Genomic DNA, 21,747 nt, shown 5'->3' on the forward strand with positions numbered 1-21,747 from the left:
GAAGCCTTTCAAGGTTCTTTCGTTTTTCATGGAGTATCTAACAGTGAATATGGATTGAAGCGAGTGTAAGAAATGATCATGCACTTTCTGATACCAACATTACTTAACAAAAGGTAACCTCGTGCTAAAACTGCATTGTCACATGACAGGAAAGGAAAAAGCTAACAGTCATGTACAGGTTTTGAAAACTTTGCCGGTTGCAGATAGTGATGATACCAGCAATGCAGATATGGAGAGAAAGGGACATGCCGTAAATGGAGACGTTTCCATTGTCATTGCCTAGAGCTGCCATCTATTGATAGTTACAGTAACTACACATTATACGTTCGAAATATGTTTTAAAATCATAATGATTTTTAACCTACTATGGTTTGGTTGTTCAATGTTATTTTGGGTGAATAATAAAAGTCTTCTGAAATAAACTACATGTTGGTTTTTAGTAATAGGTGATTCATTAAGTTGCAGTAGACATCGAGGCGATTAAAAGGCTTTTTATTTGATAAATAATAATAACAACGAGGGTACTAATTTAAAATGCCACTTTTCGCAAATTGACGTTGGTAACTCTGCATAAATTTATAAGAATCATTCGGTGCTGTCATCATCATCGTCATCATCACCACTACCACCACCACTCGGGAGTTTTGCGCTGTTTTCTGCGAAGAAGGTTATCGCATCAGGTTCATTCATAGAATCGCATCCAATTGCTGGTTTCAATTCCTAAAACACCACAAGCGACACGATGAAAATGGCAACATTGACAAATTTTCGTATTAATATTGAAAAAAAGAGAGAAATCATTTGGATAGTTATTCTTTAGAAGTAATTTTTTTATGGTATTTTAAGATTGTTCAATATAATATATTTCTATTTTATTGAAAATTCACAAAAGAACCACATTTTATATGCAGTATAAATAATTGAATACTACACTGGCATTCGAAAAAATGGAAAGATGATATTATAAATAATAATATAACTGTTATAAGTCACTTTTTCTACATCTTTTTATTTATTTTTTAAATCTACATTTGATAGGAGGTATAAATCTAACTTAACTTAAATAATTCCAAAAATTTAAAAACGAATTCTTTTTTATAAATTATTGAAATACATCGGAGAAATTTAAAATATCCTGAAAAAGAAATCGCTAATGAATTCGCATGTCGGGTGAATTGAAGTTTCAATATATTTTTCAATAAATAAATATCCTCCCTTTTCGAAGTATCTCTAAGCTTTATGAACCAGTGGGCCATATGATCATGTCAGTTCTTGCCGATGCAAAACTACTACAGTTTCATTTATTTATTCATTAGTTTGTTCTCGCCGTATTGTCGTGGATAAGGGCAGGTCTAGTCTATAATTACTTGTTCAATCACTAAAAAAAATCAAAAGGAATTTTAAAGTGTGTCTCTTGGCATGTATCGATTGACTTCCGTTAGCACCGCGTCTGGTTGACAGCACGATCGACTTCCAACCACGTGGTTTGAACTGTTTACAGTAAACGTTTAAATTCAAATAGTTCAAATCATGGGGTCAGAATTCTCCGCTGAATTTCGATATCTAACCTAACATCCAAACCTAAATAATTTCATTCGTCTCATCAAACATTCCTCCCAAATGTTTTAGAATTAGCAGTTATTTAAAACGCAAATAACTAATAAGACTTACCCATAATTCAAGTGGAGGACCTTTAGTCAGATAAGTTCGAGGTTTCATAGTAAATTCTTCAAAATAGTGTCCTAGTTCATGATTCACAGATGTCACATAACTGGGTTAAAAAAAAACAAGAAAAATGACGTCATGAATGGTGCGCAACAAACAATATCAATAATCAAAAACAATATCAATGATCAAATCATATTTACTTACACCGTGATTCTAGATGCTGGAAGAAAAAAAAAAAATCTAAGACCTTCTTACTAACAAATGCATATCTACATTCTCGAACCAGGATCTGATTAGAAAATAGGAAGATCTCCTTCACAACGAATATCGATATTAATATACTGTATGTGCTATATTGGTTATTATAGCCTGTAACTTCGCTATATTACTGGAATTTGCTGTCGCTCTGAAATTGTGGCACTTTAATGCGTTCGCGTGTATGTACATACTTCATTTTCAGTTTCCGAAAAGGCTTTGCTTTTTATTCGTAACAGGCGTTTCATTCATGCGGCGTTCTCCATCCGTTGGATCTCTGCCAGTGCTTTTCCGTTTTCCATAATACAGGGGTAACACCCATCAAGCGAATGTACTGATGGGCATTTACAATAAAGTGCGCGAATTCCATGTCGTCTTCATTAGCGATACACGTCTAGGACAGCATGATGTTGGAAGTGTATGAGCAGAAACATTGTAGTGGCTGGTGTTGTCTTGGTTAGTTGGTCCTTTACGAAAATTGGCTACATCCTGGTTATAATTAGACTACCAGGAAGGGAAACAGGAGAGCTTCCTTAGCTCAATCGGTTTCGACGAATTCCTTTGGTTGAAAAAAAAAAAAAAAAAAAAACGGGTTCGAATCCCGGACGCGAAAAAGATTTATCAGGGCTTTTTCTAACTGAAGGTTAGTTAGTCAATCTCATGCTATATGATAGGGCTTTTCATCTCGGAACCTGGATAGATCGTATTCCTTAAGGTCATGTAAGTACCCCGGATTACTCGTATTATAATAAACGGAAATGCGTTCAGAATTAATCTACAGGTACGTTCGCGGGTGTATCTGAACATATCTTTAATTCGTGTATAAATGAATACCCTAATTACCTTAGATCGCATTACAAAGAGGAAAGTTGGCATTAACTTTCTGAAACATCAAACGACTTGCTAAGTGACTAATGTGACCGGCGCACTAAATACTTGATGCACTCTTCGCTATTATCCACACCAGAGTGCTCAAACATGCATGCAAAGAATATAATTGAATTATTGCGAAGTATGAATTGGTAACCCGTTACACAGAAATTACAGAATTTTTTCATTAAGTAAACTATCTATATAAATTACTTAAATTAAGGGGATATTAAATCCCACATAGTTTTAAAACCGAATAAGAAACTCAAAGATCGGAATCAGAGAGTTTCTTGCCGAATATAGTAAACTATAAAGCATCGGCGACACTAGCGTTAGCCAATGCAAGTGATCCTAGTACGTAGTACAATACCAGGGCAACTCGTTGCAAAGGTGGGGGAAGTTCAGATCGCTATTCTTAGGTATTTTTCATAATGTAAAAACACATTTCCTAGGAAATGTATGTTGTTATTACATTATGTTATGGAGGGAGGTCACTACCCAGACCGGTTTCAGCCTTTTTTGAGGCTTCATCAGTGAGTAGCTAGACCTAATACCAAAGTGTATAGCGAAAAGAACTTATGTACTCTGCAAACGAGTTTTCCAAACAGGTGCAACCATTAAGTTACTTAAGTATAAAGAGCTAATAAGCTTCATTTCTAGCTACTCACTGATGAAGCCTCAAAAAAGGCTGAAACCGGTCTGGGAAGTGACCTCCCTCCATAATGTAATAACAGCATACATTTCCTAGGAAATGTGTTTTTACATTATGGAAAATACCTAAGAATAGCGATCTGAACTTCCCCACCTTTGCAACGAGTTGCCCGGTATTGTACTACGTACTAGGATCACTTGCATTGGCTAACGCTAGTGTCGCCGATACTTTATAGTTTACTATATTCGGCAAGAAACTCTCTGATTCCGATCTTTGAGTTTCTTATTCGGTTTTAAAACTATGTGGGATTTAATATCCCCTTAATTTAAGTAATGTTTTCATTGCCGAAATGAAGCTTATTAGCTCTTTATACTTAAGTATCTATATAAAGTTGACAACGTTTACTTGTATGTATACAAGGTTTATTTACAGTAAGGCTTTATTAATAAGTCGAATTAACATAGAGAAGTGTTTGTGCAATTGCCTTGGGTTGCAGAAAATGAGTAATTAGTTATTTCTATATTCTGGCCAGTGCGGACATTGTTTTTTTTTAGTGTGTGTGTGTGTGTGTGTGTGTGTGTGTGTGTGTGTGTGTGTGTGTGTGTGTGTGTGTGTGTGTGTGTGTCCTACCCATGAAAGGATATAAGTCTATAGAACATAGTACCGTGGCCGATTTAAGGATTTTTTTTTCAAGCCACTTCAGGCCTCCAATAAGGAGGGGCACGTGGAATATGTCCAGATATAGTGAGATCATGGAAGGGAGGAAGCCAAGAGAAGTGAAATATCCTTATTTGATCAACAAGAAAATTTATCTCACCATCTCAATATGTTTCTAAACCTCAGATGCCTTTTTGTATGATTCGGTAATTTTTAGGACATACACCATTCAGTTTACGCTACATCAACAGATTCAACTTAAGACTTTTTATTTAAATTAATTCACTGCATTACACAAATCCTGAGAGGAGCGTTTTAGAAATTTTTTAGTCTCTCAACTGAGACTAATCAGTCAGTTTCACGGATTAGTGGAAGGATTTCTTCTCGATTAAACTCCAGTGAAAAAGACATTCTCACTAGTGCGACGCTCTCCATATTTACCAGACATAGCGCCGAGGGACTTTTTGCCGTTTCCTAACTAAGAAACTCTTGAATAAAAATGATAACGTTGATACAATTGGCGACGAGAGAGCTACATCATCATTTCTGAATAATTAAACTCAATCCCATAGTGCTATGACAGCACTATGGGATTGAGTTTAATTATTACTAACTTCCGATAATTCCGACAAGTCAAAAATTCAAGCATCCTCTTCTAGAGTTCAAATATGAAGCATTTTCCTGCTACTCCAGTTCTCCAGTAAGCCGGTTGGTAGTATCACAGGGTCGATGAAATTTATCTGTTCCCCTAAAGACTCACAAACATCTGTATCCGCAATCTATCATTGGTGGAGAGCAACGGCGTTATTCACCCCGCAAACCAGGCCACCACGGAGAGCTTAACTTTACATGGAATAAACGTAAACTGCACAAGGAATATATTTTAAAGGGAATTAGCTACCAACCATTATATATAAATACATGTTCGTGTTTTCAATCTTATATCTCTTTGGAAGATCTCGTATAATCAAATGCCATTTAGTTTTTTTTTTTATTATTATTCGAAACCGATCTTCAAAAACCACTAGTAAAACTCTTGTATTTTACTTCTGTGTGAAAACTGTTTGGTTAAATTTATGACTCTCGGAGACAGATCTTTAGAGAGAGTGGAAATAAAAGTAGCATAAGCATTATGTTGGCAGTAACATGAATGGATCGCAGACATTATCACTGTTATTGATCAGAAAATTTAATTCCCAGGTGCTTTTTGTAAAAAAAAAAAATAAAAAAAAAAAAAAAATACCTGCAAGAACGAAACAAGTTTAATACAGCAACAAAAGCTACGTTCACTATAGGAAGAAATGTAAAAATTGTAGTTTCAAGTTGAAAGCTATTTATTTAGTGCGAAAGACATACGTGCAGTTATCTTTCTCTCTCTCTCTCTCTCTCTCTCTCTCTTCAAATGATTATGAAATGTTTACCTACCACAGGGAAGTGAGGAGCATCATTCGTACATCAGCATTCTCCATAATACTTTGAGCAATAGGAGGATGGAAGCACAGAAGAATTTCGTGCGCTGTCATCATAGTAAATCTGACACAACTCATCGCATCAAAGGCGTATTTTTCTCGGAGCAAATACTTATGGTTTAGCCATTTGAGAGCAGCCAAGAACACCACGACTTCACTGAAAAAAAAAAAAAAAAAAAAGCCATATTATAAGGTTCACTAGACAGTTTAAAACGATCAAACACGTTGCAGAAACGACATCACCCACCCATAATCTATAGTACATTAATACTGTGGATGGACTAAGAATTTTTTTTAATTAATTGTTGTAATTTTTTTGTATTTTTATTTATTTGTTTTCACAAGCAGCCAAGCCCACAGTGGGATTTGAAACCGGCAGCCTGTTGGTTGAAGAGCAGATGCGCTAAACACTCAGCCAATCAGGCTGTTGCATTTTTGAAGCGCATCTAATGCTTATCGCCAACAGCTTGTGTGTCCTACTCGCAAAAGGCGTAAACTTAGTGCATATCATACCATAGATTAGTTAAGGGAGGATTGGTTCTCCAAGATGGAAGTCTCACACCAAGGAATGTCACGATTTCTCGAAGATCGCGTAGTGTGATGTTTGCTATTCTAAGAACAAGCAACAAGCAAGACTGGAAGTCCGAGTATTGAATGATGATAATCATCTACAACTAACATTTCGGAATTTATAGGATCTTTGAAATTCTAGAACAACAAGAATGTCCCTGTTTTAATTATATAAGATTAATTTACAAAAAAAAAAAAAAAAAATGGGCTCGACAATACCGGGTGACCATAAAATAACCTTCCCTCTTTGGAGGCATCTGTAGCTAAAACCAATAAACGGAATGAGACCAAATTTTATATTGAGAATTTTGAAGCGTGGGGAGAAGATTTCCTAAAAATAAAAATAAAAAATAAAAATAAAAATATTTGTTGTACACAAGAAAGGTCAGCACATTGAAAATCGTGTATGTGGTCCAGGGGACCCTGATTCTGATGAATAAAACATTATTTCCTGTGAGTTCAATCACTACATTAATTTCTGTGTTTCTCGCAAGTTGTTGTTTTAGTTTAATTATTATTATTATTATTATTATTATATTATTATTATTATTATCATTGTAACGTGCCACATATCCAGCTGGAATAAGTGACGCGGCTGTCGCTCACACCGTCGAAACGTTATTATTCCATTTTATCTGCCTTTAATGTAATTATCGGCTTGTTTTCGGCTATACCAGCGCCAAAATTTCCCCAATCGGAGACTTTTGGTACTAAATCTTTTTTTTCGCGGAAATCATCTCCCCATACCTTCAAAAGTCTCAAATATAAAATTTGGTCTCATTCCGTTTATTGGTTTTAGCTACAGATGCCTCCAAAGAGGAAGTTATTTTATGGCCACCGGTATAACAGAATCTCGTTAAAGCCTCGCTGCATTCTTCCAAAACAAATGTATAAGCTACATTTGCCTTGGATTATTCTTTCAAAAATGTGTTCTTTCGAAGAGCATGCAAATATCAAGAAATTCTATTTAAAATCAACAAGTAATACAGTATCCACATTAATTAAACCATTATTACAAATTAAAGAAAGATAAAAATACCTTCTAGCTGCTATTTCATCTGCAGACAGGATTTCACACACCTGGTCCAGTTCAAGTTCCAAGAATTCTCTATTGCACACAGTCTCTTCGAAGTGGGCGAGAATAAGTTTATAAGATTGTATCAATTTCTCTGTCATTCCTAATCTCTTAGCAGTTACATAAAGATACAGGCAAGTTTCGATGCCATTATTATCCCTCCCTCGAAGTTTCTGTAATGATGGGAAATATCTGTTAAAAAATCGCTATAAATGGACACTCGTTTGTAAAATATGAACAGCGAATTTGTACCTGCACGGCGGAGTCGATAGGGTTGACAATCTTTGGTCAGAAAGACCTAGTTTCTAATCCTATTTCAGATCGGATGTTTTTTCACCTTTTTTTTTATTTATGCAAAACAAATCAATCAGCCAGAGAATACACGAAATGATAGACATGGCAAACTACGGAGAAGGGATTAACCATTTCATCTTTAGCAAAAAATGGCTTGTATAAGACCAGGAAAAGATTTCTTTTATGTGAATCCTACCACTTAAGGCCTCCAATAATCAACGTAGTTGTCTCACAACGAATTACGAAATTCATCTATCACCAAAGGACATTCACAATACATCCATGCACACGGTGGGAATCAAACCCACAGCTTGCTGGCAAGCGAGGGGATACACAAATCCACTTGATCAACCAAGCCTGCTGCTTAATTGTGAAAAAAGCTATTGAGAATAATATTTTTATAATAGATGCTTTTGTTTCAGAAAAATTGGTCAATGCTAATGTTGTTTGATCTTCCCTTTTGATTAAATAACTTAATTGTCTGTTTTACAAGGGTAAAATTATGCAGGAAAACGTCCTGCTGTCTCCATATAAGATCAGATAACTTGCCTTCGATTGAAAGGCACTTTCAAAGGTTTATTGCTTTTAGCAGTTACAGATGAGATAAACAAAGACCACGTTACCAACAATAACTAACAATCCAGTATATAAAACAATAATACAGTACTTTGGGAATCAAAGAAAGAAAAATAACAGTTCATTTGTTGTCCTGGTAACTGATAATACATCATTTAAGAGTATGGAAATCAATCTATATTTGTGAAATGAAGATCGTCGAGAATATTGGACATAATGACTGAAAAGTATTAAAATAAAATGAAAAATAAAAACATACATAAAATAGTATCAGGAACAAAATGTGAAGAATCATTTTATTTTAAAGAACATAAGAGCAACCAAATAAACCACAGAAAGCTGCAAATAAGAAAGACGTCCCTGTACTTAGGACGGTTAGCTCTATGGATTGCGAAGCTAAGCTTCTTACTTCTCCACCTTCCACAAATAAAGAAAAGAAGAGCAGAACAGTGCTTCCGAGATGTTACCAAGATTACAGACGAAAAAAAAAAAAAAACAGTGTGCACAGAGGAATAAGGGATGACATGATGGATGTGTATAGTTCGAAAAGGTGACGTTAATGTAGATGGATTGTTTAAAGCGACAGAACCACATCAAGGAGGAAGTATGGGAAGAAGAGTGTCCGAGGAGTCGAAAAATACTTCCTCGAACGATATTTATTCACTGGTATATAGTTAATGAATGAAAGAAACAGGTTTTCTGCTTTCTAGAAACGCGTCACTTAGGATTTGTAAGAACCGAGTTGAAGGACGGCCTATGGGATATATATATATATATATATATATATATATATATATATATATATATATATATATATATATATATATATATTACATTTTTTTTTCAGGAATAAACGGCTGCATTCAGACGAAAGTATCGTCAAAGTAAGGGATTGTTGGTGTTCAGAGTGAAATGATGATGATTGACTCGTGATTGTCGTGTGCATGATCAGTGAGCCCTGGAGAACAGAGCGAATGACTTATAATCAACTAAAAGCCAACATTTTAAGCATTGATTTGATTTTATGAATAAATTAGTGAAACACCCACGCCAACTAACAAAGATATTCAATAAAATAAAAAAATTTTAAAAAATGAACCCAAGTATTAAAAGAACCACTGTCCACCACAACCAAGCAGGTGCTCAGCGATACTCACAAGTCGTTAGAAACAATGCTAATAACAAAGACGAATCTGAAAACAATCCTTACTATAAATTAACAATGAAACCGATAGTTCAACTAAGCAGCGAAGAAACCAAAAATATCATAAACGAAAAAATAGACCCAAGAAAAATCAAAGTCGGAATCACAAAAATGAAAAGTATTAATAACGAAGAAGTATTAATGGAATCCAAAGAAAAAACCGACAGTGACTTACTACAACGAACTCTAAGGAATGCAAAGACGTTAGCAGCAAATCGCAGTAAAAAATATCTTCCAAAGATAATTATATACACCCTCTTTCCAAAAAGAAACCGAACTTTTCGAAAAAAGAAGAAACTAGTGGCGCCACCTGTTGTATCTTTTTGTTGTCGAAAGCGGCAATCTTCCTTAGCGTTGTGTCAACTGTTTATGACATTTGTTTCATTACAAGCCAAGTTATAGTGCCAAGAGTGACAGTGTGTTTTGACGAACGGTCGGAAAATGAGTTTCAAACAGAGAGCTGCGATTGACTTTTGTGTTAAACTTGGTAAAAGTTTTACCAAAACGCATCAAATGCATAAAAAAAGCATACGGTGATGAATGCTTATCCCGTACTCAAGTTTTCGAGAGTAAAAGCGATTTCAAAGTGGTCGGGAGACGCTTGACGACGAAAAGCCGAGCCGTCCAAAACCTGGACTGAGCGAAGTTAACATACAAAACGTGCGTGATTTCATCAAAGAAAACCCGAAATCGTCGGTCAGATTGATTGAAGATGAATTAGAGATTCCAAAATCAACTGTGCACAACATTTTGACCGAGAGTTTGGGCCTTCGTAAATTGAATTCGCGATTTGACCCCACGCATTCCAAGGGCATTATTCACAAAGAATTCGTTCCGCTTGGCCAAACGGTCAATGGTGAGTTTTATCTTGAAGTTTTGAAGCGATTGATAGCGAGAATTTGTCGCTTACGGCATGAATATCGTGACGACATACCGTTCGTCAAAACACACTGTCACTCTTGGTACTATTACTCGGCTTCTAATGAAACAAAAGTCATAAACAGTTGATACAACACTAAATGAAGATAGCCGCTTTCGACAACAAAAATATACAACAGGTGGCGCCACTAGTTTCTCCTATTTTCGAAAAGTTTGGTTTCTTTTTGGACAGAGGGTGTATGATATGCTCAGCGAAATCTATAATGAACAATGCAATTGACTCATACGTTTGCAGAACGAAGAACTCTTCAGGGATGGGGATACAAAGATTATACAAAACTTCATGACAAATAAAAAAAAACGAACAAGAGAAACCTAATTATTGATGTCGATCCAATGGTGAGGATCAAATTGCTGAAAACCGGTGTTAAAATACTGTGGAGAATTTGCCATTGTGCAGACTACGTATGCGTTCTGAAGTGCTTTGACTGCAATAAATTTCCCCATCATAAACGAGACTTCAGGGTAAAAACCACCTGTCCATTCTGCTCTAAAGAACATAAGTTCAGCGAGCTCCCACGAAATAAGTCTGAGATGAACTGCATAAATTGCCAAAATAGCAAACACTGCCCGACATACAACTATTACAGACAGCTTAAAATTCAAAACATAAATTATGGAAAGCAATAATAAAGTTAGCAGAAACAGCACTACTCCCCTGGCATGTCTTCAAATAAAATTTCAACACTCCCCCGAAGGTTATAAATAACTTAACAGAATTCATAAACAGAAGAAATATAAGATTGGCATTAATACAAGAACCTTACATCAACAACAAAATATTTCTGAATGGAGATGCGAGGACGAAGAAAGTTATTCTGATCATCGCATATTAAGTTTCATTATCAGTAACAAAATTTTAACTGGAATGCAGTAACTTTAAGTACTTCGCTGAGAAAACCAATCTAAATACATTTGCAAAAGCATCGAAAAGAGAATGTGTACGCCTAATCTCAGAGGATCACTTCTTAGCTTAACCTAAGACAAGAACTTAGCCATCTCAGCATCACACAGGCCGATATACAGTAGCGAACAAATCAATCCGAACAAGCCGAATTTTCGTCGTCATTGGTTTTTCTTTCAGTTCACAATAATTGTGATTTTCATTTCGATTTACTATTTTCAGTTTTGGTTTTAGTTCACTATTTTGGTTGAGTGTGGCATGTTTTAACTGTCTCGACGATGTTTATTAATAGTATTGTGCGTTTTTAACAGTGTAAACAAGTTGACATTTGTAGTGTTTTATTCATTTTGTGTATCTATAAAATGGATACATCTCTAAGAAAGCGATCAAAAATATGTACTCTTTCTCAGCACACATCCAGGACTCAAAGACAAATTGCCAATGAGCGTGGTGTTGGTTTGGGTACTGTTAATGCGATTTTAAAGAGGTTTAGGGAGACAGGTACCATTTCTCCTGACAAAAGAAAAATGTCGGTGTAAAAGAAAAACCACACTTACTCAAGATCGTTTACTAGTTAAGAAGAGATAAAATCGATCTAAGATTGTCTTCTGTAGACTTAAATGGAGGCTTGGCAGCTAGTGGGATTAATGTTTCTGACATGACAGTCCGTCGAAGATGGTTGGAAGCCCACAGACCAAAAAAAAGAAACAACTGTTGAAGGCTTATTCAGAAAAAGAGGCTTCAGTGGGAAAAAGTGTACAAAGATTGGACTGTTGAGACGTGGAAGAAAGTCATATTCTCAGATGAGAGCTATTTCTTTGTCCTAAGAGAGCGAGTACCCTATGTTCGCAAATCAGCGGCTGAGAAGACTTCTCCCGCCCACCTTCAACAAACTCCTAAACACCCAACTAAAAAGATTTCTGGGGTTGTTTTGCACATGACGGTCCAGGATCACTTGTGCCAGTTTAAGGTATGATGAAAAGTGACCAATACATAAAAATATTGGAGAAAAGAGTGGTCCCACAGATCCAGAAAGACAAAGAACTCAACTGCCAACAGAATCTACTCCATGTTACACTTCAAAAAAAAAAAAAGAGAGAGAGAGAGAGAGAGAGAGAGTTTCTCAAATATTACAACATACAATTGCTTCAGTGGCCAGATATTGTAATTCTCCTGACATTAACCCAATAGAAAATTTGTGGGCCATAGTGAAAAAGAGACTTGGAAAATTAAATTGTATAACTTAATCTAGTCCATTATAAAAGTATGGTTTCGAGATGCAGAAATAAGAAAAATGTGTTCTACGTTGGTAGACACCACGCCTAAGCGAATTAATGAACTTATTAGGAACAGAACAGCACATATAAATTATTAGGTAAAGGTGGAGTTTAATTTTTGCACTTATTTTCTTGCGAAATTAAATTTTTTTATTTAAAATGTGAGTGTTCGAATTAATTTGTTCGCTACTGTAGTCTTACTTGCTTCTGCACTTTCATCATGTCTGAAAAAATCCTGCGACCAAACACTGAGAATATCCAAGAAGCTAAACATCGATGGCAAGAAATCAGTACCTTGGTGGAACGACAAAATAGCAGTCCTAAGAAAACGTTGCACTCAGGTAAATGTACAAAGAACCTAAAACAATCCAGATTTAGTGAAGAATAGACGACGAACTATTATAAAAGCCAATACAGCTATCAGTCCAAAATTACAAAAGCGAAAACAGAATCATGGAAAAAAATTCTGTACTCTTTGGATCGCATCGAATCCTTGGAACTGTATATATAAATTAGCAGCAAGCAAGAATAAAGTAACACGTGTGTTATCGACTATTAAAAAACAGACAACTGAAACTTTAGCAGAAACTGCAGCTATTATGATAAACAAGTTTATTCCTGATGACGACGAATTAACAGATGAAGATATCCACGAAAGATACAAAGAATGGAAACAGATATAGACACTGATAACGAAGATGAAATTACCTCTAATGGAATCTAATCAATATTAAGTTCAATGGATCCAAGAAAAACCCTGGAGAAGACGGAATAATCAGCGACATACCCCTAAGAACGCTTGTTGAATTTCTCGAAGTCATAAAAACGGTTTATAACGAATGCCTCAAGAAGGCCAATTAGTCTCATAAATGTAGCTGGTAAGGTACCAGAAAACTTCTGAACAAACAATAATTCACTTTGTCTATTCAAGAGATTTCTTAAGCCGCAATCAATACGTATTTAGACCTCAATCAAGCACTGTAGATGCAATTATGGAGGTTAAAGAGTTCACAGAAGACAGTCTACAGCAAAAAAAAAAAAAAAGTACTACTGATAATGTCCAAAAATAAAACATATCTTACCATACAAAAAATTATTTCACAAAGAAAAGCAACCATGACATTGAAAACCCCAGCTGTAACGAAAGAGGCCAAACGAGGGTGCCTGCAAGGTTCTTGCTGTGGACCAGGTTTCTGGAACATCCAGTGATTGTTAAGTCTTCTTTTCACTACTGAAACAAAAGTCATAGCTTTCGCCGATGATTCAATGTTAGTGATTAGGGGACGCGATGGCTTACAGTCAGAAGTAACGGACAACGAAGAACTGTTTAAAATTGTAGAGTGGGCACGCGAGAAGAAAGTTACCTTCAAGAGCACCAAGTCTAAAGTGCTCCACATCTCACGCAAAAAATCAAAACGTCCTATAGAGGTCTTCGTAAACGGGGAAGCCAGTGAGCTAAAATACCTAGGGGTAACAATAGATGAAAAATTTACCTTCAATAAACACATCTCATATGTTGCCGAAAAAAGCTTACAAGTAGTAAACCACCTAGCTAAATCGGCAAAGATTAAGTGCGGATTAGGCCACCAGCGCTGAAAACAATATATACCGGAGCTATACTACCACTGATATCTTATGCTGCACCCGCTAGGAAAGATGCACTAAAATATAAGAAAAACCAGAGTTCAACTTTTGTTGGTTTTTGAAGTCACTTCCGGAAGACATAACGGAAATGCCAACCACTTACTGTATGACTGTCAGCTACTTGACTCCATCCGGATGCTTATAATGCAACATGTCATCACTTTGGGAGACGAGTGGCCCGTGTCCAAACAGACATCCAAAAGTATTACTCAGAATTATTTAATTTTGCCAATAAAATATCAACTTGCAATCTTTGTAACGTAATAAAAACTATTTGTAATATTTTGACTGTGTAATGTAAAAATATAAATGTAAATATGAATATTGATACAAAAATATAAATTTAATACACACACACACACACACACACACACACACACACACACACACACACACACACACACACACACACACACACACACACACACACACACGTCGAGGGTAGCTTAGTCACAATCGTATATTTGACTTACGTCAATGCACTTTTTCATAGCATCTCTCATCTCTAGTTTCTTAGAAGCAAAGAAGACGTCTGGTAACGTTTGACAATTGAATTTCAGTTCACCACTATACATGTAGTTCAAGAGGACCTTGAACATATCGGGTGCAATTCCCACCAACTGAATCTGAAATGTTGAAACATTCGAATTTTACTCTCACAACTAACAGTTAACACTCTTACAAATTATTTCATATTATTTAAATAATAATGCTGTAATAATAATACATCAGATGTATCTGCTAATTTACAGAAGATAGCACAAAAAGTAAACATTCAGAGTAGCTCTTAAAGATATTCGATAAATACGAAATCGAATTAATATTTCTGATTCCTATTGAAGAATTTCCTATTCGCTAATTCAAATCCATGTCTGAAAAAAAAATCAAAGGAAAACTTCCTTCGTGTCGCAATAGAAATCGAGCCTTTTATTGCCTTGCTAAGAAAGCTGATCAGAACTTTTTGTTGACTTTGTTTCAATCTCTTTCACATGATTCGACAGAAACATTATAAAGGAAAACAGACCTTACCTGATATCATTCGTCTCTTCCAAACTCTAGCAGAATTTTGTATTGGGTAATATTAGGTCGCTGTTTGTATTAAGGCCAAAGTAATAAGGCCTCGTTCTTCTTGCCAGTTTTGTTATGAAGGTTCTTTGCAGCCTAGACGGGATTATACATTTCCAACAGAAAGAGAAATGTAACCCCCTTAATACTATATATATAGTATCAATACTATATATATTATGTCATTCAATTGGTAAAGACCTCAGTTTAATTCTCGTCGCGACGAGAGGAATCTTTATATGGGTCTTTTCAACTGAAGGTGGGTTAGTCGATCTCATAAGTGTTGTAAAAGAGTTTTTCTCCCGGAAACTCGGGTTTTTCACTCGCATACAGGCAAATTGACTATAAGAACACACGCAATTTATAGACAAAAATACTACTGTTGTTGATGGTAGGCGGTAGACGGACGGCGAATTATGTTGTTGGAGGTTTGAGTATTAAGAGAAACAGTGAGATGTGTGTGTGTGTGTGTGTGTGTGTGTGTGTGTGTGTGTGTGTGTGTGTGTGTGTGTGTGTGTGTGTGTGGTGGAGTGAAGTAGAGTGTCCTCCCACGATCGATGAATCCTTGGACTCAATGGAGATATCACGTAATAATAATATATATTGATCCTTTCAAAACAATGTAGTCTCTTAACAGCCTGCGATACTTCTTAGAGGTCAGATTAATTAACGACAACCAATATGGATTTTGCAATTCTTCAGTTGCCGGTAACTCCTCGACCAAAGTCATCTATTCCGAAACCTATTCCACGTGAGGAGTTCGAAGAAACTGAAACTAGGCCTTGACATTTCCAGGATCAAGTATGGCTTGTGGGGGGAGGCCCTCGTAGTAATCCCCTATCTTATGACCTACCGTATAACGATTAGATTAATATTTTCTCACGTCAATCACTGTGGGTTATCATGGACAACTTTCTATCTCCAAACTTCATTTTCAATATAAGAGTTCTGCATTACAATTTCTCTTATTCTAGATTAATTAATCTTCTTTCCAAGACTATAAAGTTTTGTTGGTGACATAACACTCTCTTCCTGTTTTTTTTTTTCACAAAGTTTGCCTCTATCAATCAAGCAAGTAAGCTTCAAATACATCTAGAATGGGAATACTTTAAATGCTGTCTACAAGATAGCTTTCAGTAGGAAGAAGACAATTTAGGCAGATTCAATGAAACGTCGATGAAAATAGCCCACCTTCGTGATGCCCAGATCCTCAAACAAGATCAAGATGTCGTCGTTCTCAGTTTAATATTTGTCTCTAGTCTTTCTTGGTATGAACATGTTATTATTATTATTATTATTATTATTATTATTATTAACACATCACAAACAACATCACACAACTCAAAAAAGACAAACTACTAACGATCAACAAAAAACTACCGACACAAAGTCAACAACAAACGATGTATTTTCCACCCATAACAAAACAAGAACTGAAAGAAGCAATCCTACAACTAAAACCAAAGACCACTCCAGGAATAGATAAAATAAGACTCACAGACCTTATAACACCCTTTGAACAAATAAATCCAATACTTTTGAAACTCGTGAACATAATATTCGACACAGGCATTATTCCACAACAACTAAAAACTGCATAATTACGCCAATATACAAACACGGCAAAAGAAACGATACTCAGAACTACAGACCAATAGCTATACTACCAGTCATCTCAAAAATTCTAAAAAAAATAACCCACACCAGACTACAGAAATATTTACAGAAGTACAACATCATCTCACAAAACCAATACGGATTTCAGAAAACAAAAAGCACCATTACTTTATTAGAAGACATCGCCGACACAATAAACAAAGCTCTCGACAAAAACAAGTACGCCGTCCTCATACTGCTGGACCTAACCAAAGCATTTGACACACTTGAACATGACATACTACTCGCCAAACTATACTCAATAGGTATAAGAGGAACACTGCATACATCGTTCAAGAACTACCTCTCAAACAGAACACAAGTAACAAATATAGGTACATGTCACAGTCGGAGTATACAAGTAAAACACGGTGTACCTCAAGGTGCCATATTATCACCCACTCTATTCAACATATACATTACGATGTTCATAACATACCCATAAGAAGTCATATATTTCAATACGCAGATGACACTGCACTACTAACAATCCACACAGTCATTAACACAGCTCTCTGCAAAGCACAACAAGACCTAAACGAAATCACAACATACTTCCACCAAAACGCAATTCTAATCAACGGCACCAAAACACAGTTGCTGATAATACACAACCCAAGAATCATATGCCCTACATCACTATCGATACATGTCACACATACTGCTGCATCAACAGCAAAAATACCTGCCAATGTTCCGAAATCAAACCTGTAACACACGCAAAATACCTCGGTCTCTATATAGATTCCCACCTTAAATGGACAAAACATATAGAATATCTACACACTAAACTCCGGATCATCGCAGCAAAACTCTTCCAAGATAAAGATATTATTCCACCCAACATAAAAAAACTCCTATATCACGGTATCTGCGAATCCCTACTCAGATACGGAATAACAGTCTATGCAAATACATCAAACAGCCACCTAACAAAATTAGAAACACTACACAGGAAAATCGTGTCAACAGTGATCTGGACACCTTACATGCAACAACCAATATCCGCCAAGCACATGGCGATACACAAAATTCTGAGCATTAAACACCTGAAACACTACATGACTTTAACAAGGAATTATTTCAACATCACCTACCGAAACAACAGAGACACATATCGTATAACACGACCTACAACAACTCTCTACATCCCCACACCCTTCAACAACTCATACGGTTCTTTTGTGAGATCACATCAGATACCAACACAACTCAACAACCTACCAAGAAATTTAAAACACGTAGATAACTACAGAACATTAAAAAACCGAACTCTGGAAAATATACCGACAAAGTTATTATACCATTAACACTAATATACACATCACAAATCTGCAGCATCCAATGCCAACATCCCATGCATGAACAACAACATAAATAGTGAAGACTAAATCCCACTCTCTTCATAAAAGCTAACCCAAGCTTCGAAGTAGGTGGGATTAACTTGCCTCACTCATCTACAAGTAACCCTTATAAGCAAATGCAGAAATTTGTATGAATAATCACTCTTTCTCAAACTTTAAAAAAATATATATATAAAATATATATAAATAAAAATTAATGAGAAATAATAATTGTAATTATTACTATTATTAATTGTTATTAATACAAATGAGAAATAATAAAATGTTAAAAAAAAATTTTTTTTTTAATTTTAATTAATAATTAAAATTTAAAAAAAAATTTTTTAATTAATAATTAAAAACATCTGTAATAATCATCATTATGAATATTATAATAATATACGTTATAAACAGTTATTGTTATTATTATTTAAAAAAACTTTATGTACGAGAAAGTATTTGTTATGCATAATTGTGTTCATATAATGTATGTAATTTATCTGAAAAAAAAATGTAATTTTTATATTTTTCTTAATTTCTATAATTGTATAATGTAATTATTATATGTATGCAAGACATAATAAAGTGTTAAAAATTATTATTATTATTATTATTATTATTAAGAGAGACCGCCAGTGAGTCAGAAACTCATCGAGGGAGGCCACATACTACACACACCAGCTATCATACTTATTCTTGAATTCATTCACACTATTTGCACTCACAACATCCAATGGCAATCCATTCCAATCACGCACCACCTCATGAGAGAAAAATCTAGCTCTCACACCCTTCTTTGCGGCCTTATTCTCAGCTTCCAAGGATGACCTCTTGTCCTTTCCCTATCCTCCATAAATTGAAAAATTCCATCAATTGAAATCCTGTATGATTCTTTCAGAAGTTTGTAGGTCTCAATCATATCACCCCCACTTTCTCCTGTTTGCTAGTCCACAAATTTTCAATCCGTTTTCATAATCAGTATTTCACAATCCTTTTTTACATTCCCCTTTGCATTCTCTCCAATATATCAGAATCACAACGGAAACCAGGAGACCAGACCTGCGCACAATAGTCCAAGTGAGGTCTTATCAAGGACTTGTAAAGAGGCAAAATGGCATCCTTATCTTTACATGTGAAAGTTCCTTTCAGCATTGCAATTATCTTTTGAGTTGTATTTGCAATCTTTGCTGCCAAGAAGTGTATTTAGCAGCTTACAATATTCATAAGAAATAGTACTCTTAGTGAGTATTCTTACCAAAACATAGTAATGTTCTAGTGTTTTGGCATCCTATAAAGAAAACCTATCTTAATGAACCTTCTTCTGGCGATCTAAAACGAAACATAGTTTCAGTACTTTTGGCAATCTGTTCATTTATTTAGTCTTCGACATCTTAGATAAGCGTTCCAAGGTCGATATGCCTTCTATCTATTTTCCCACCTGCTGAACTTCTATACTGAGTTCAGCGCAATGGGATCGGTTGCTGGATAGGAAGAATATCGACAGTGCATGGGAAGCATTTAAACAATACTTAAATGATGCGATATCAGAATGCATCCCGAGAGTTCGAAGAATAAATAAGGTAGGAGTCAAATGAATGTGTAATCTTATTAAGCAAGAGATTTGTAAGAAAAGAATGATGTGGAAGGAATACCGTGTGCATAAGGATGACGTCCGTTATGAAACTTATAAGCAGCAATCTAGAATGATCACAACTGATATACGGAAAGCTAAGTATGAGTATGAAAAGAAACTGGCTCTGCAAGCTAATGAATCCACATGAATTCTATTAATATTCTGCAAGTAAAAGAAAGAATGAATATGGGAGAATAACTCTTCTGAATGCAGATGGTGTGAGGATGACAGATGCAGAAGAGGTTGTTCAACTCATGAGTGCCCATTTTGCTAAAAGCTATAAACCTGGTGTATGCAACAGATCGCTGCTGTTCCCCCCCCCTCTTTACTGGATGAAGAAACTCAAGTGCATGAGGAGAAGATATTAGAGCTGTTGCACAAACTGAATAAGAATTCAGCAATAGGGACTGATGGGATATCAGCACGTGTGTTCAAAGAGAGTTCAGCTGAACCGGCCCTTCCTTTGACCAGGCTGTTTAATATGAGTCTCTGAACAGGTAAGATTCTACAGGATTAGAAAGAATGTATGGTAATCCATTGCATAAGGTGATACAAAGACAAATCAGACCAATCAGTATCTTAGGAATGGTGGTGAAGATTTTCTAAAAGTTGGTCAGGGCTCGCATTCGGAAATGGGTTGGTAGAAAATCTCTAGTTTGCAATGAACAATGGGTTTGCTAAGGAAAGATCACTTTTCGCAACTTGCTCACATTCTATAACAATGTTACCCCTTAACTAGACAAGGGGAATGGATACCCCATGATACTTTTGGATATTACTAAGGCTCTTGAGAGAATATAGCAAGGAAGACTACTACATAAATTGGAGAATATGAATTTGGATTATAGAATATTAGCGTGGATAAGAGGATGGCTGACTGACAGATATCAGAAAATGGTCTACGGGGGATGTGAGTCTGCAAGATTTAAGGTAACCAGTGGTGTACCAAAGGAATCAGTCCTTGGTTCACGGTTATTCAATCTGTTTGACAACGGAAAGGATTTGTCACGCAACATGCAGCCAATTTGCATATGATGCAAATTGGCTGCATGTTGATAACTAGGATATTCAGGAATACGACTGATATGCATCACTTTCAGAATGATTTGAACAGGCTGGAATTGTGGGCATGGGAAAATGGAGGTCAGTTCAATGTCAGTAAATGTAATAGCATAATTCCACCATATACACCGTTTATGGTGGATTATGCTGGAAGAAACTGATGAGTGTAGGGATCTTGGAGTGTTAGTAGATGTGAAGTTGAAGTTCAGGGACCATGTAACAAAGATTGCAAATACAACTCGAAAGATAATTGCAATGCTGAAACGAACGTTCACATGTAAAGATAAGGATGTTATTTCGCCTGTTTACAAAGCCTTGAGTGCACAGGTCTGGTCTCCTGGTTTCTGTTTGATTCTGATACAATGGAGTGAGTACAAAGGATAGTGTTAAAAATGATATCAGGATTGTAGAATACTGTTTATGAAGGACAGATTGAGAATCTGTGGAATGCAGACACTAGCAAAGAGGAGAAAGAGGAGTAATATGATTGAGACTTACAAACTTGTAAAAGAGTTATACAGGATTTCAATTGATGGAATTTTTCAATTTATTTAGGGTGGGGAAAGGACAAGAGGGCATCCTTGTAAGCTAAGAATGAAGGGCGCCAAGAAGGGTGTGAGGGCTAGATTTTTCTCTCAGAGGGTGGTGCGTGATTGGAATGGATTGCCATTGGATGTTGTGAGTGCAAGCAGTGTGAATGAATTCAAGAATACGTATGATAGCTGGTGTGTGTGGTATGTGGCCTCCCTTTATCAGTCCCTGACTCCCTGGAGGTCTTTCTTAATAATAATAACAATAACAAGTATTATTATTATTATTATTATTATTATTATTATTATTATTATTATTATTATTATAGACTTGCTAAATACACACATGGAACAAATCAACAAAAAATTTGGGGAGTATGAACGTTACATACAGTTCAATAACG

The 21,747-nt window shown here is 35.8% G+C and overlaps 1 protein-coding gene across 1 annotated transcript in view; it reads right to left on the bottom strand.

Annotated features, from left to right (window-relative positions):
- Positions 1-482: 482 nt before the first annotated feature.
- LOC150097574 (actin-binding protein IPP-like) overlaps positions 483-21,747 on the bottom strand; it is a 49,187-nt gene continuing 27,922 nt past the window's right edge. The window contains exons 3-7 of the mRNA XM_090407600.1: positions 14,528-14,680; positions 7,181-7,389; positions 5,528-5,728; positions 1,672-1,771; positions 483-720 (exon numbers count right to left, since the gene is read on the bottom strand). Coding sequence (XP_090263726.1) covers positions 586-720; positions 1,672-1,771; positions 5,528-5,728; positions 7,181-7,389; positions 14,528-14,680 — 798 coding nt within the window. The 3' untranslated portion in view covers positions 483-585. The remainder of the gene's footprint in view (positions 721-1,671; positions 1,772-5,527; positions 5,729-7,180; positions 7,390-14,527; positions 14,681-21,747) is intronic.

Source organism: Typopeltis vanoorti, chromosome 17 (assembly GCF_054136105.1).
Source record: "Typopeltis vanoorti isolate ZY-2024b chromosome 17, IOZ_Tvanoo_1.0, whole genome shotgun sequence".
NCBI classification, from domain to species: domain Eukaryota; kingdom Metazoa; phylum Arthropoda; class Arachnida; order Uropygi; family Thelyphonidae; genus Typopeltis; species Typopeltis vanoorti.